The sequence below is a fragment of the Ochotona princeps genome, chromosome 12, assembly GCF_030435755.1.
Source record: "Ochotona princeps isolate mOchPri1 chromosome 12, mOchPri1.hap1, whole genome shotgun sequence".
In the NCBI taxonomy this organism is placed as follows: domain Eukaryota; kingdom Metazoa; phylum Chordata; class Mammalia; order Lagomorpha; family Ochotonidae; genus Ochotona; species Ochotona princeps.
Genome location: NC_080843.1, coordinates 45,890,406 through 45,904,284, shown reverse-complemented (window position 1 = coordinate 45,904,284; position 13,879 = coordinate 45,890,406). Strand labels below are relative to the sequence as shown.

Genomic DNA, 13,879 nt, shown 5'->3' with positions numbered 1-13,879 from the left:
TCACAGGCATCTGGAGGATGACCCAGTTAGGACAGGGTGAACACCAACTTCCCCAACTCCCATAAACTAATTTTTAAAAATCATCACAGCATCTACTACAACCATTCAGGGGTACAGCTCGCATTTACTTCACTAAGCTAAATAAAATACCTACCTTTGCCTATTGTAGGAATTAAATATTATAACGACAGTCAACAGATGCCTTCCATCTTCCTTTCCCTTACCCACTGTGACAATTTATTCATTGGCACCTTGACCCAGGTTCTCCAAGTTCATGTGCTTTGTAGTTCTGTGTGATTTGAAGTGGGAAATCTGGTCACGTAGCCATCAACAGGAAACACCTGCAAATCAGTATATGCATGGATATATGATATCAGCCGTAACTACAGTTGGTTTAAGATATATTTTACTTTACTAGAGTCATTACTGGCAAGCAAGGTACCCAGCGATTTTATTATGCATGTATTTAGGGAGTTCCCAAGTCTGCTTTTCCCAGGAAGTGACTGCTTGTGGAAATGCCCTTCGCAAGTCACCGTGGCCCAGAATGTCAGTTCTCAACAGGCCTTAGAACTTGCTTAAGCTAAGACGCACAAACACATGAGACCCAGAGATTGCTGGATAAATCTACCAGCGGTCATTCCTCATTTACAAATATTAGCCAAAGTCAGAGGGGTCACAAATGAATAAGGTAGAAGGCTTCCTAGATATGGAACTTAAAAATTACATGGTTTTATAAAGCAAGCTGTTTCCCCTCAAACCTTCTGTACTGACTATTCCTGAAAATAATAATATAATAACTCTTAGCCTTACAACATCTCTAAGTAATCTGGTGATAAATACTGTAAGTCAGATTGGAAAACCACATTAATTATAGATCCAATCATTTATTTACCAGTAATTCTTGCTGCAACCCTCTTTTGGATTTTGCTCTGTTAAGCAGCAAAATAGTAACTACATACCAGTGGAAATACTGTCACTAACAGAATGTTCTCCTTAAACCATCTCAGCAGGTTTCCTCAGCTTGTGTGGGCTAGGAAGACAATTACTGTCAGCTTCACTGACAGGCCAGGCCGGTAAAAGTACAGACAACCTCTTCCTGCACGCAGTCAATGAAGATCTGCAGGCTACAGCCCAGGGTCCTAGGTTGCTCCTGACCAGCAGTGAGTGAAATCAGCAATGGCCAGCTCCTGCCATAGGACATTGTGCAATCACCCAGAGGCACGCTTTACATAGTTAATTTTTCAGCTGATTCTTCTTTGCATCAGTCTTAGTAGCGATTTTTATTTTTCCTCTACATTATATTGAGAGGAAAACAAACATACACAAACTATAAATGATATTCTCCAAAATGTCAGCAAAAACTTAAGGGAGATGGGATTATAACCGATCTTTTTCATTAAAAAATTTGACGACTGTATTGTCACATGACCTCATGCCATCTCACTGATGAACCTATTGGTTTTCTGTCATTACTACCATTGTTCTGCTAGTCTGGTTTTAATGAGCCACTTTCCTCTGATAGTTTTAATATTTCGTTTTTAAGATTGGAATATTTTAGTCAATATTTTCATGCAAACAGTCAATGAGAGCTCCAAAAGGCTGTGGGACTGCCCCCTCAAGGCTTTTTCAGGTCACAAAGCCACATTTATCAGATGTGTCATCCAAATCAAACTTAACTCCACCACTGAGGGTCCTCTCCTCGGCTGGCAGCCCATCAAACTCTAAGAAAGCACTTCCTGGGCCCGGCACAGTGGCCTAGTGGCTAAAGTCCTCACCTTGAACGCACCGGGATCCCATATGGGCTCCAGTTCTAATCTCGGCAGCTCTAATTCCCATCCAGCTCCCTGCTTGTGGCCTAGGAAAGCAGTCGAGGACAGCCCAAAGCCTTGGGACCCTGCACCTGTGTGGCAGACCTGGAGGAAGTTCCTGGCTCCTGGCTTCAGATCAACGCAGCACCGGCAGTTTCGGTTACTTGGGGAGTGAATCACTGGACGGGAGATCTTCCTGTCTGTCTCTCCTCCTCTCTGTATATCTGACTTTCCAATAAAAATAAATAATAATAATAATAAAAGAAAGCACTTCCTAGTCCATTCCAGTTAGCTACCGAAAGGCTAAAAACAACTTGGTTCTTCCATTCTGCTTTCTGAATGCTAGGACCAGTTTCCCTAATGGTTAAGACCACTGGGTCCCATGTTAATGTCTCCTGAGTTCAACAGACAATCATTTGGTTTTAGTGAGAACTAGAGAGCCCGAGGAGTTGGACAAATATCCAAACACCAGGTACAAGTGAAGACTGTGTCCACCAAGCTATACTGGACAGCAAGCTGTCCCAGGGCTTCAGATTTCTGAGGCTGCAATCTCTGCTCAGCTAACCTGTTGCTTGGGGGCCACCCACTTTGGAGGGAGTTCCCTTGTACACACTCCTGAACAGTCGCTGGAAAAAATCCCAATTCTCCCTGCTGATGTGCAGAGACAGGTCAAGACAGAGACCTTAGTGCAACACCTGGCAGCTTCTCAACCCCAGTTCCAGGGAAATGAGCAGACAGGATGGAGGAGGGAGAATTTGCGGATCACTTCCCACCTGGTGCCCCTTGTCCAGCATAGCCCACCGCGGACCAGCAGCCAGCCACCTGCATAATGAACACAACACTAACAGCACTCGCTGTCATGACTGAAAATGTGATCTGGACACTGCTATACATTCTCTACCCAAAGGATGCTATTCCGGGGATTCTGCCTGCACCTAGGATACAGGCTAAGTGACCCAACCCTCACTACACTCTGTCCAGTTACCTGACGTTTCCTGCCCCTCTGAGCTCACTTGCACAGCTGTGAAGGGAGGGCACCACACAGCACTTGCTACTGGCCCTTCCGAAAGCTTCCCAAGTTCTTCACATGCAACTCTTCATAAATTCTCTCTGGCACTTGGCCTTCCCTTTTCCTCCTGCTAATGAGCCTCATCTAATCTTTGTTCCCTGTCAACTGTCCCTTCATGAACTTTCCCCATTTCCTGTTCTTTTCAATGGTGTGGAAAGGAGAATTAAGCTCCTTAGGGGCTTTACGAGACACGTGGGGGCTTAAAAGGAAACTTAGGAACAGAAAAATTCCTACTTTACATGAATGCGCCAAGGCTGTGGTCATAAGGCTTGGCAGTAAGCAGCTAAGTCCAAGATCAAAATGTTCACTTCAGCGGGGGACCTCGGGGCAGGGGGGCAGAATCTGCAAGGGCTGGTCCCACCTGGTTCAGCTCCACGGGAAATCTTACATCCGCAAAGAGCTCAAAGTCCAGAGCTGCGGGAACTTGCCGAGCACACTCATTGGACCCGTGCTTGCCAAGGGCAGCCAACCGGGCACACCGCGTGAGCGCTTCAAAGTGCAGCCGCGCCAGCCCGAATGGCAGTGGGAGGGGTGCGCCGGCCCAGAGTCTGATGCAGAGGCGGCGTCAGGCCGGCACAACGCCCAGGCCCCGCCACTCGCAGGCGGTTCTTGAGGGGCGGACCGGCAGATGCAGGCAGGACAGCAGCCCGGAAAGCGAGCCGGACCCGGCTCACCCGCAGAACGTCGCGCCCCCACGGAGTCCGGCCCGGCACACGAACCGGGGCCCGCGCCACCCCCCAACGACAGCCCCCATCGTTGCGTTGCCGCGGAGCAAGCCGGGCAGGCGGGAGCAGGGGAGGGCCACTTACCCGGCGGCCGGCGGAGGCTCTGCAGCCGTCTCCTCACACCCCGGCTCCGCCGCGGCCTGCCGGGAACGCAGCACGGGGGCTGGAGAAAACGCCGCCGCGCTGCGGGGGCGGTTGAGGGGCCCGTTCGAGGCTCCGCCCCGCCCACCTCCTCGGATCCCATTGGCCTACATCTGCACGGCCACGCCCAGGCCACGCCCCTGCAGCCCCAGTCGGCCGCGGAGGGGCGGGGTTCGCTCAGGACACGCCCCGGCCTCCGCTCCACCTGCTGTAGGCCGACGCCGGCTGTGCTGGCCGGCCCCGCTTTCTCCGCCCAGCCAGGGAGAGGGAACGCAAGGCCAAGGGCTACGGAACAACTTCCCAGTGATTCGGTGGCGCCTCGGAACGGCTGTCTGGGGTATCTCGATGGTACCGTGAAAGAAAATCGAGAAAAGGGGACGCACCAAGAGCCCCAGAGAGGCAGCCTTCTCTGGGAGCTGGTTCTCCCTGTACTCGGGACCCTCCAAAGTCGGAAGGAAGTTAACTTGAATTTATTTCTAACAACCCAGGTTTTGGGTTTGAAAAGTGTACAAGACAGGGCTTGGCAGCGTGGCCTAGTAGCTAAGGTCCTTGCCTTGATCCCATATGGCTGCTGGTTCTAATCCCGGCAGTTCCACTTCCTCTCTATCTCTCCTCCTCTCAGTATATCTGACTTTGTAATAAAAATAAAAAAAAAAAAAGAAATCTTTAAAAAAAAAAAAAAAGAAAAGTGTACAAGACAACCGAAAAGCCGAGAACACCTCTGGTACGCAAACGGTGTAATCTAGGTCTGAAGACTCACCAAACGCTAACATTTTGCAACATCGGTGTTGTCTTTGGCCATAAAGTCTCCCCCCAACTTGGAGAACATGACTGGTAATCCTACATCACCGCTCTATATCTCACCATTATCACACACAAGAAACTTAAAACCACTTCAGGTTTGGAATGGCGGTTAAGCCGCAGCCTGCAGCACAGGCTCCCATGTGGAATCCAGGCTGCTCCACTTCCCATGCTTGGGAAAGCAACAGAGGATGGACCAGGTGGCCCTGGGTCCCTGCACCTACATGGGAAACTCCGAAGAAGCTCCTGGCTCCTGGCTCTTACAGACACAAACCAAAGAATGGAGCATCTCTTTCTCTCACCTCTCAACTACTTCAATCCTATCAAATATATAACAATGCTCAAGAAGCTCATGAAAAATGAAAAATATAAAAACGTTTATTCCTTTGCATGCAAAGGAATAGTAAAATATATTATGGAAAAAAAAAAAACCACCTGGAATAAAAAAAATTGCATCGGCCTGGCACAATAGCTAAATCCTTGCCTTGCATGCGTTGGTTGCTATCCCGGCTGCTCCACTTCCCCTGCAGCTCCCTGTTTTGGTCTGGGAAAGCAGTCGAGGATGGCCCAAAGCCTTGGGACCCTGCACTCATGTGGGAGACCTAGAAGCTCCTAGCTCTTGGCTTTGGATCGCTCAGCTCTGGCTGTTACAGTCGACTGGGGAGTGAACCAGCAGACAGAAGATCTTTCTGTCTCTGTAAATCTACCTTTTCAATTAAAAAATAATATAAATCTTTAAAAATTCCATCAAAATAATTTTTATTCAATTTTGCACTTAAAAAGTTTCCATATACTACATTTCAATTTCCTTTCTATTCCCAAAATGTCACACACATGCACACTTACACCTTCAATTCAAAATCTATCAAGGATTAATCCATTCCCTTTGATTTCATGTCAGTATATAATCTTGTGACTGGTATGCTCCTTTTTAAATAACTGAGATATTTCACATCCAAATCGCTTGTTTCACAGTCTGTGTCACATGCTGGACACAAAGAATTGCTTCCTTAAGCATCTTGGTGAGTAAGGAGGGAGTGAGGGTCCATACGTACTATTGCTTCTGTGGGCAAGCACACAGGGCTAGGTGGACATCATTATCCCTGATGCCAAGCTGGATCACTCTGTCAAAGCTGTGTCTGGCCCATTTCCCCACAACAAAGTTATCCTTGGGGGATGGGCTGACACCAGGTAGATATTTTGTCTCCCAGCAATCCCTCATCCTATGGTCAATGAAACCTTATTCCCCCTGTCGTAAAGTGGTGGCATTCCAGTTCTGTCCTTCCATCTGATTTTTGGTGGCCACTCATATCTGAAAAGGAGTACCCATCTTCCCTCCTTAGCTGTACATTTTCTTTTCTGCTCATCCTCTTCAATGAACCGTACTCCCCAGCCTCGTTTTCCATTTTGAGTCATAGTGTGACCTCCTGGATTCTGAATTAATTCAATCATTGTTAACAAATCCCCTTATTTTGCCTACAGTTAGCACAAAAAAACCCTTGACTGGATCCTCCCATTCCTTCAGACATCCAGGCTCTGAGCACTTCCTGCTTTCTGGAAGATCCACCTTCTTGGATATCCTTTTGTGCATTGTAAGGTTTTCACACAACTACATGCTTTTATACTCCTCCTTTCCTTTGATATTGCACTGTCCTTTGATTTTGATATTGCGCTAAACAACACAGAGCGGTATGCTCTTTACTCAGATACGCTTTTCCTTTAAAAAATAAGTCTCAGGTTATGAAGTTTGCTTTTTCATTTCTGTTTTATTTGAGAGGGAAAGAGAGATCCTCCATCTACTGTCTCACTGTCCAAGTGCCCACAACAGACAGTCCTGGGCCATGCCAAGTCAACAGCCAGGAACATCATCTGGATCTCCCATGAGAACGACAAGGAACCAAGTACTTGGGACATCATCCTATGATGTACATCAACTTCCAAGAGTGCATGTTAGTAGGAACCTGGAACCCAGAGTAGAGCCAGGACTCAAACACGGGTATTGTGACACTGGAAGAGGGTATCCCAAACAGTATCTTAACCAGCACACCAAATGCTTAGCCTGGGGCCCAGCTAATCCTCCCCCTCAAGTGCCAGGATCCCACATGGCTGCCAGTTCATGTCTCGGCTGCTCCACTTCCCATCCAGTCCCCTGCTTGTGGCCTGAGAGAGCAGTGGAGGAGGACCCAAAACCTTGGAACCCTGCAGCCACATGGGAGACCTGGAAGAATTTCTTGGTTCCTGGGCTCAGCAGCATGGCCTAGTGGCTAAGGTCCTCGCCTTGATCCCATATGGCCGCTGGTTCTGATCCCCGCAGCTCCACTTCCTCTCTATCTCTCCTCCTCTCAGTATGTCTGACTTTGTAATGAAAATAAAATAAATCTTTAAAAAAAAAAAAGAATTTCCTGGTTCCTGGCTTTGGATCAGTTCAGCTCCAGCCATTGAGGCCATCTGGGGAGTGAGCCAGCAGATGGAAAATCTTTCTGTCTCTTCTTCTCTCTATAATCTGACTTTCCAATAAAAATAAATAAATCGGGGCCCGGCGGCATGGCCTAGCGGCTAAAGTCCTCGCCTTGAAAGCCCCGGGATCCCATATGGGCGCCGGTTCTAATCCCGGCAGCTCCACTTCCCATCCAGCTCCCTGCTTGTGGCCTGGGAAAGCAGTTGAGGATGGCCCAATGCATTGGGACACTGCACCCACGTGGGAGACCCGGAAGAGGTTCCAGGTTCCCGGCATCGGATCAGCGCGCACCGGCCCATTGCGACTCACTTGGGGAGTGAATCATCGGACGGAAGATCTTCCTCTCTGTCTCTCCTCCTCTGTGTATATCTGGCTGTAATAAAATGAATAAATCTTTAAAAAAAAATCTTTTAAAGTGTCATTTCTTCTTTTTAAGATTCATTTATTTTCATTGGAAAGTCAGATTTAAATAGAGGAGAAGAGACAGAGAGAATAATCTTCCATCCACTAGTTCACTCCCCAAGTGGCCGCAATGGATAGAGCTGAGATGATCCAAAACAAGAAGCCAAGAGCTACTTCCAGGTCTCCCACGCAGGGGCAGTGTCCCAAGGCTTTGGGCTATTCTCCACTGCTCTCCCAGGCCACAAGCAGGGAGCTAGAAGGGAAGCAGAACAGTTAAGATATGAACTAACACCCATAGATTCCAGGCACATGCAAGGCAAGGACTTGCACTAGGCTACTGTGCTGGGCCCAAACAAATTTTAAAAATAAATAAATAAAACCCAATGCTTAGTCCTAAAATTTAGTTTAATTGCTGCATGCTAAGTGTACATATTTGTGAAGTTGAGTGTGAATGTTCAATACATGTATATAGTGCATACTCATCAGATGAAGGTGATGAACATCTCATTTCTTAATGTTTATCATTATTTTGTGTTGAGAAGCTTCAAATTCCTCTCTTCCAGCCAAATTATTTTAAATCATGAGTTTATATTAATCCTTATGATTCAAAATCCAAACCCTGAGTTTCATCCTAGCCTTCACATTCCATGTTTGTATCTTCCTTCTTCCACAGTGAAAGCCCTGGCTCCCTACCATCAGCAGTCATATATTTTGTCCCACAATACATCCGAAACAGTTGGGACTTACACTTCCATAACAACACCAGCAACAAATCTTCTCAGGTTAAGATTTCTTAATAGGGGCCTGGTGGCGTAGCCTAGCAGCTAAAGTCTTCGTCTTGAACGCCCCGGGATCCCATACGGGCGCCGGTTCTAATCCCAGCAGCTCCACTTCCCATCCAGCTCCCTGCTTGTGGCCTGGGAAAGCAGTCAAGGATGGCCCAATGCATTGGGACACTGCACCCGTGTGGGAGACCTGGAAGAGGTTCCAGGTTCCCGGCATTGGATCGGCGTAGCACCGGCCGTTGCTCTCACTTGGGGAGTGAATCATCGGATGGAAGATCTTCCTCTCTGTCTCTCCTCCTCTCTGTATATCTGACTGTAATAAAAATAAATAAATCTTTTAAAATAATAATAATAATAATAAAAGATTTCATAATAGGTCTTCGTGTCTTTGTAGTTTATGCTTCTAGTTGCAGTCAGGGAATTATGTCCCAAAGCTGTTTGGTTTAATCTGCCTTTCAATATGATAATATTACTGATTTGACATAGTGTTAAATTTGTCATTTTATTGGCCCCAATTTCAGAGTCTTTCCATTGTTATATAATTTCATTATTCAATGTATATGGCATTCATGTGGTTCAACAGCAAAGCCCACAAAAGAAATCTCACAGCCATTCCTATTCATGGACTCCACATCCAATCACCTCTATCAGTAACCACCAGTAATCAATACCTTCCTCCTGTCAATAACAAGCCATCATTAGTTTCTAAATTATTCTCTCGATCTCTCTCCAAACTAGGTCATTTTCTGATGTTCTTAGTCACATTAGCAGGAAGTTGGATAGGAAGCAGAATGGTTGGAACTTGAACCAGAACTCAAATATGAAATGCTAGTGTGGTAAGTCACAGCTTAAAAAGCTGTGCCACTACACTAGCTCCTATACATTGACACTTTCAAAATGCTGGCATGCTTGCAAAACGAATGACAGCATGTTCAATATCCATATTGAATTTGAGGACCTCCTCTCCAAAAGATCTTTGTCCAAAGGTTGGAAATTATTTCTCTTGGGAATGGTAACCTGGTTATGTTAGTAAACTCAGCTTAGAACCAACAAGAATAAAAACAGCAAAAATGGTAATCCTGGATACAGAATTCTAATTAACCATTTAATGTAAGCTCCTGACGGACACAATTTGTTTTTCATCCATTCTTCCTCTTCCACTTTCCCTCACCCCCATCAGTTCTTATCGGCTCTTCGTGATGTGTTTTCTTAATCTGACCACAATACACACACAGCCATATGGAAATGAAGAGCTGGGTTCTACTTAATCTTGCACACACCTCTATTAGCTCTCTGGTTTTGGTTAATGAATGACCCAGTTAATTAAACTCCTAAGCTGCAGAATGGAAACAGCACACACCCTACAGAATGTCTAAGTGATGCAGGCCAAAACACATTGCGTGAAATGTAAGAGCTGAGCAAATATCTTCTAAATTCACATGGCCACATCACTTGCTAGCTGTGACCTCTTCACTGGTTCCCCAGTGTCCCAAGGATTAAGGGCAAGTAAGCCCTTAGACTGGCATCCTTAGAACTCTCCAATCATAGGAACCCAGATCTCCGTCTTCCTCACCCATCCCCTGTCTTTCTAAAGACTGGTCACGCAGGCATCATTCACACAGCTGGACTTTAGTCTTCTGACCACGTAGGCCTTTTATGAGCACACAACACATGCAACCATCAGAGTGCACACAGTCAGTTCCACGCTTTCAGAGGTGAATGATGATACTGCCCATGAAGAGCAGGTGGCAAGAACTCATGCTGTGGCTCTCACCATGCTGGCATTTGCATTGGTACTGTAGAGTAATAATGTGTAACGAGTACTTTGCAATCAGAGTCTAACAGATATGTGTTTTACTGACAAAACTGAAGTTGATGTGTTCTATTAATATCTTATGCTTTGTCAGGAACTTCTGGGTGCCACGCAGAATGGAAAGCCTTAACAGACTACTTTTCTGGGTAGCCTTCAGGAGTTGGTGGAGAAAAGAGGTTGTATCCAAGATATCTGGTCACCCGCTTGGCATCTTGGCAAGTGGAGCAGTGATGAGCCACACTGTTTCTAACAGGCTGGCATTCTCGTACTGGGGCAGAACACCCTAGTCCTTGTATTATACAGAATTGAATCTCAGTTGGGAGATTTTTGCCCCCAGAAGACATTTTGTAACATGTGGAGTGTTTTTGGTTTTCACACCCAGGTGCTTATTACTGGTATCTGAAGGGCAGAGAATGCAGCTGTGATTGAAAGTTTTATAATGCCAGGACAGGCTCCTGCAATAAAGAATTATCCAAAGACAGCAGTACTGCAGTTGGGGCGATCCAGCTTAATGAGAAGCTGCTTTGGAGAGATGCTTTTCTTGGTTACAGATGCTTTGCAGAGAACACATCTTTCATACAAGTCAGCCAAGTGGTTGCATAAAATGCCTGCAGCACCTCAAATATGCAGCACCTTTATGTATGCAGCTGCCAAAGGTCGCACTGCACCTGCTGAGTTCCCACTCCTGTTAATTCCTTTGCATCCTTCAGGCCTCAGTTTGAACATCATCTTCCCCTCTTTTCCCTAAACAATGAGTGAACCAGCTGCCCCATTGCATGCATCTGTGATACTGGGAGATCAGTTATCGTCTTGAAGTAGATGAAGAGCCCCTTGTAGTTTCCTTTCTAGACAGTAAGCACCTTGGTGTGGAGAGCCACTCATACTTACTGCAGTACTCCTAGTACTCAGTATAGTATCTTCCATGATAAGCTCCCAGTCAATATGAACACGGAGTCTATGCAATAATGGCAGCTGGCAGGAAGGCCAAGGCCGGGATGGAAGCTTTTACAGATGACCCACCCTTCCCACAGGTGTCACTACAGGTGTTCACCTTGCCCCAAGTGTACCTGCTTCCTTCAGGTTGCTGTGGGTCAGAAACCAGGAAAAGCAAAGGTCTAGGCAATGCCACAGTAAGTCAGGTGAGCTGGACCTGGCAATCTAGCTTATTTAATTTTACATCACCACCTATATTTATTTTCATATCCTTTAAATTTTTATGCCTGAGAATTAGCAAACTGTGGCACAGGGGCCAAATCCATCCAGTTGTGTGGTTTTGTATGGCTCTACAGCTAACAAGAGTTGTCGCCATGTTTCTAAGTTACATTTTAAGTGATTATGTAAGTATCTCCTAACAGTTTCAATTTTTTTGCCTACTGGTCTGCCAAGGGTAAATATTGACAATCTGGTCTTTTCCAGAAGATTTAGTTTACTGTTCTCTAATCTAGACTTGAGCAAAGTTTGCTTTTAAATCCAATCCAGTCTTAGCTGTGCAGCAGCTGTTGATCCTGAGCCTGTGGGGGCTCATTTGGGTAAAGAGCAAATAGCACACTTTGTAACAGCTGCTAGTAGCAGAAGCAACTGCCGGGGGACACTGGCGAAGACACCTGGCAGCATAAGTCTCTTCATACAGCCAACTCCTTTTAAAAAAACCCAAATCTCTTTCATTTATAACTTAAAAAAAAGGTATAAAATCCATTGCACATTTCAAATTGAACTCACAAGGCAATCTGTCTGATTCTCTAAAGAAGAAGAAAATAAGACAATTTCTGTCTTTGCTGTTACCTGTCACATAAATATCACACATGCAGATTGTCTTACACTTAATGGCTAGCACTAAAAATATTGGTACTGTGGGTCTAACTTAGCTCATCGTGTCTATATTTAATTCGAAACCTTTTGGGAGTTACATAATCCTATAGCTCAAATAAGCTGAGTATTGGAGGATGAACAAAATGAGGACATTTAGGATGTTACTTGCCTTGAAGATGTGCCAACCTGGAACCTGGTACATGGGAACTACGCTGACGTGTCTCATTCTGACAGGGAAGCTGTGTCTGACAGGAAAGCCAGAACCTTGACTCCACGTCTTTCCTTTGGGATCAGGCATCTCTACCTTCATTCCTGAGTATTTTTTGATGCAGTTGTACCCTCATTTGTTTGTGTCTTGCTTTAACTTGCAGAGTCTGATTTAGGTGGAGAGAATGACAGAAACAGATCACATGGAAAGGACTGAACCTTCTCCATAGCAATGCTGGAAACTAGAAAACTATGGAGCAATGCTCTAAATCTATATCTGAGACATACAGATAAATTTACATAAGAAAAGAAAAGTTAGTTGCTAAGATTCTAAGTGGGAAGTTTGTTTAACCCACCTACCCTACCGACTTAACCACAAAGGACACTGAAGTCTTAGGGCTTTCCCAGTGTCTGTGGGGCTGTTGGACAGACAAGTTCACTGCCACTGCACAGCACCGTAAATGAGGATCTTTTTTCTTTTTTTTTTTAAGATTTATTTATTTTTATTACAAAGGCAGATATACAGAGAGGAGAGACAGAGAGGAAGATCTTCCGTCCAATGATTCACTCCCCAAGTGAGCCGCAACGGCCGGTATTGCGCCGATCCGAAGCCAGGAACCAAGAACCTCTTCCAGGTCTCCAACACGGGTGCAGGGTCCCAAAGTCTTGGGCCGTCCTTGACTTCTTTCCCAGGCCACAAGCAGGGAGCTGGATGGGAAGTGGAGCTGCCAGGATTAGAACCGGCACCCATATGGGATCCCGGGGCGTTCAAGGCGAGGACTTCAGCTGCTAGGCCACGCTGCCAGGCCCTGTAACTGAAGATCTTACCCACATTGCTGGACCGGCAAAAAACCAAAATCTTAGGTACTGCATATTCTTTTTTTTTTTTTTTAAGATTTATTTATTTATGGGCTTGGCAGCGTGGCCTAGTGGCTAAGGTCCTCGCCTTGATCCCATATGGCTGCTGGTTCTAATCCCGGCAGCTCCACTTCCTCTCTGTCTCTCCTCCTCTTAGTATATCTGACTTTGTAATAAAAATAAAATAAAAATCTTAAAAAAAAAATTTGTTTTAAAAAAATGATTTATTTATTTATATTGGAAAGGCTGATATACAGAGAGGAGGAGAGACAGAGAGCAAGATCTTCCGCCAATGATTAACTCCCCAGGTGACCGCAATGGCTGGAGCTGAGCCAATCTGAAACCAGGAGCCAGGAGCTCTTCCAGGTCTCCCACGTGGGTGCAGGTTCCCAAGGCTTTGGGGCATCCTCGACTGCTTTCCCAGGCCACAAGCAGGGAGCTGGAGGGGAAGCAGGGCTGCTAGGATTAGAACTGGCAATCATATGGGATCCTGGCACGTACAAGGTGAGGACTTTGACCACTACGCTATTGCGCCAGGCTCGATACTGCATATTCTTTTACCCCGCCACCACTGTAACATTAAAAAAAAAAAAAAAAAAAAAAGGTACTGAGTGAAACCAGCCCTGTCAGCCAGGAACTGCCTGTAATTATAATTAGAGTTTGGGGAAGAATTTCCCATGCCTGTGGATACACCTGTGAGTGTGTAGGAGCTGTGAGTGTGGGTAGATGAAGGACATTCTTGCTCTTTGGAAGAAATCTATAGGTGCCAAAAGAGAAAATCAAGAAAGCATAGAAAATAGGTAACTTAAACATTAAGGAGGCAAGCATGGAAGGAACAGCTGACAGAGCTGCAAGGGACTGTCTCCGGGAATCAGGGGACCATAGAGGACAATGACAAGCAAGTAACTTGTGATTCTCACTGTGAGTCTTGCAGGATGATTTTACTTGTAAAACAATGAATATGCAGAATGTTGGCTATAAAAATACTGCTAATTACTGAAAG

The 13,879-nt window shown here is 45.7% G+C and overlaps 1 protein-coding gene across 6 annotated transcripts in view; it reads right to left on the bottom strand.

The window, feature by feature from the left end:
• The window catches only part of SLC25A30 (solute carrier family 25 member 30), a 50,505-nt gene that overhangs the window by 16,916 nt on the left and 19,710 nt on the right, over positions 1 to 13,879 (bottom strand). For 2 of the 6 annotated variants that reach the window (XM_058670736.1, XM_058670738.1), the window contains exons 1-2: positions 3,687 to 3,783; positions 155 to 341 (exon numbers count right to left, since the gene is read on the bottom strand). Coding sequence is in view for 2 of the 6 variants with exons in the window: in XM_058670734.1 (XP_058526717.1) it covers positions 225 to 245 (21 nt within the window). In the remaining 4 variants the exon portion in view is untranslated. Of the gene's footprint in view, positions 1 to 154; positions 342 to 3,686; positions 3,784 to 13,879 lie in introns of those variants that run through there. The other 4 variants (XM_058670737.1, XM_058670734.1, XM_058670740.1 and 1 more) reach the window with 3 other exon arrangements.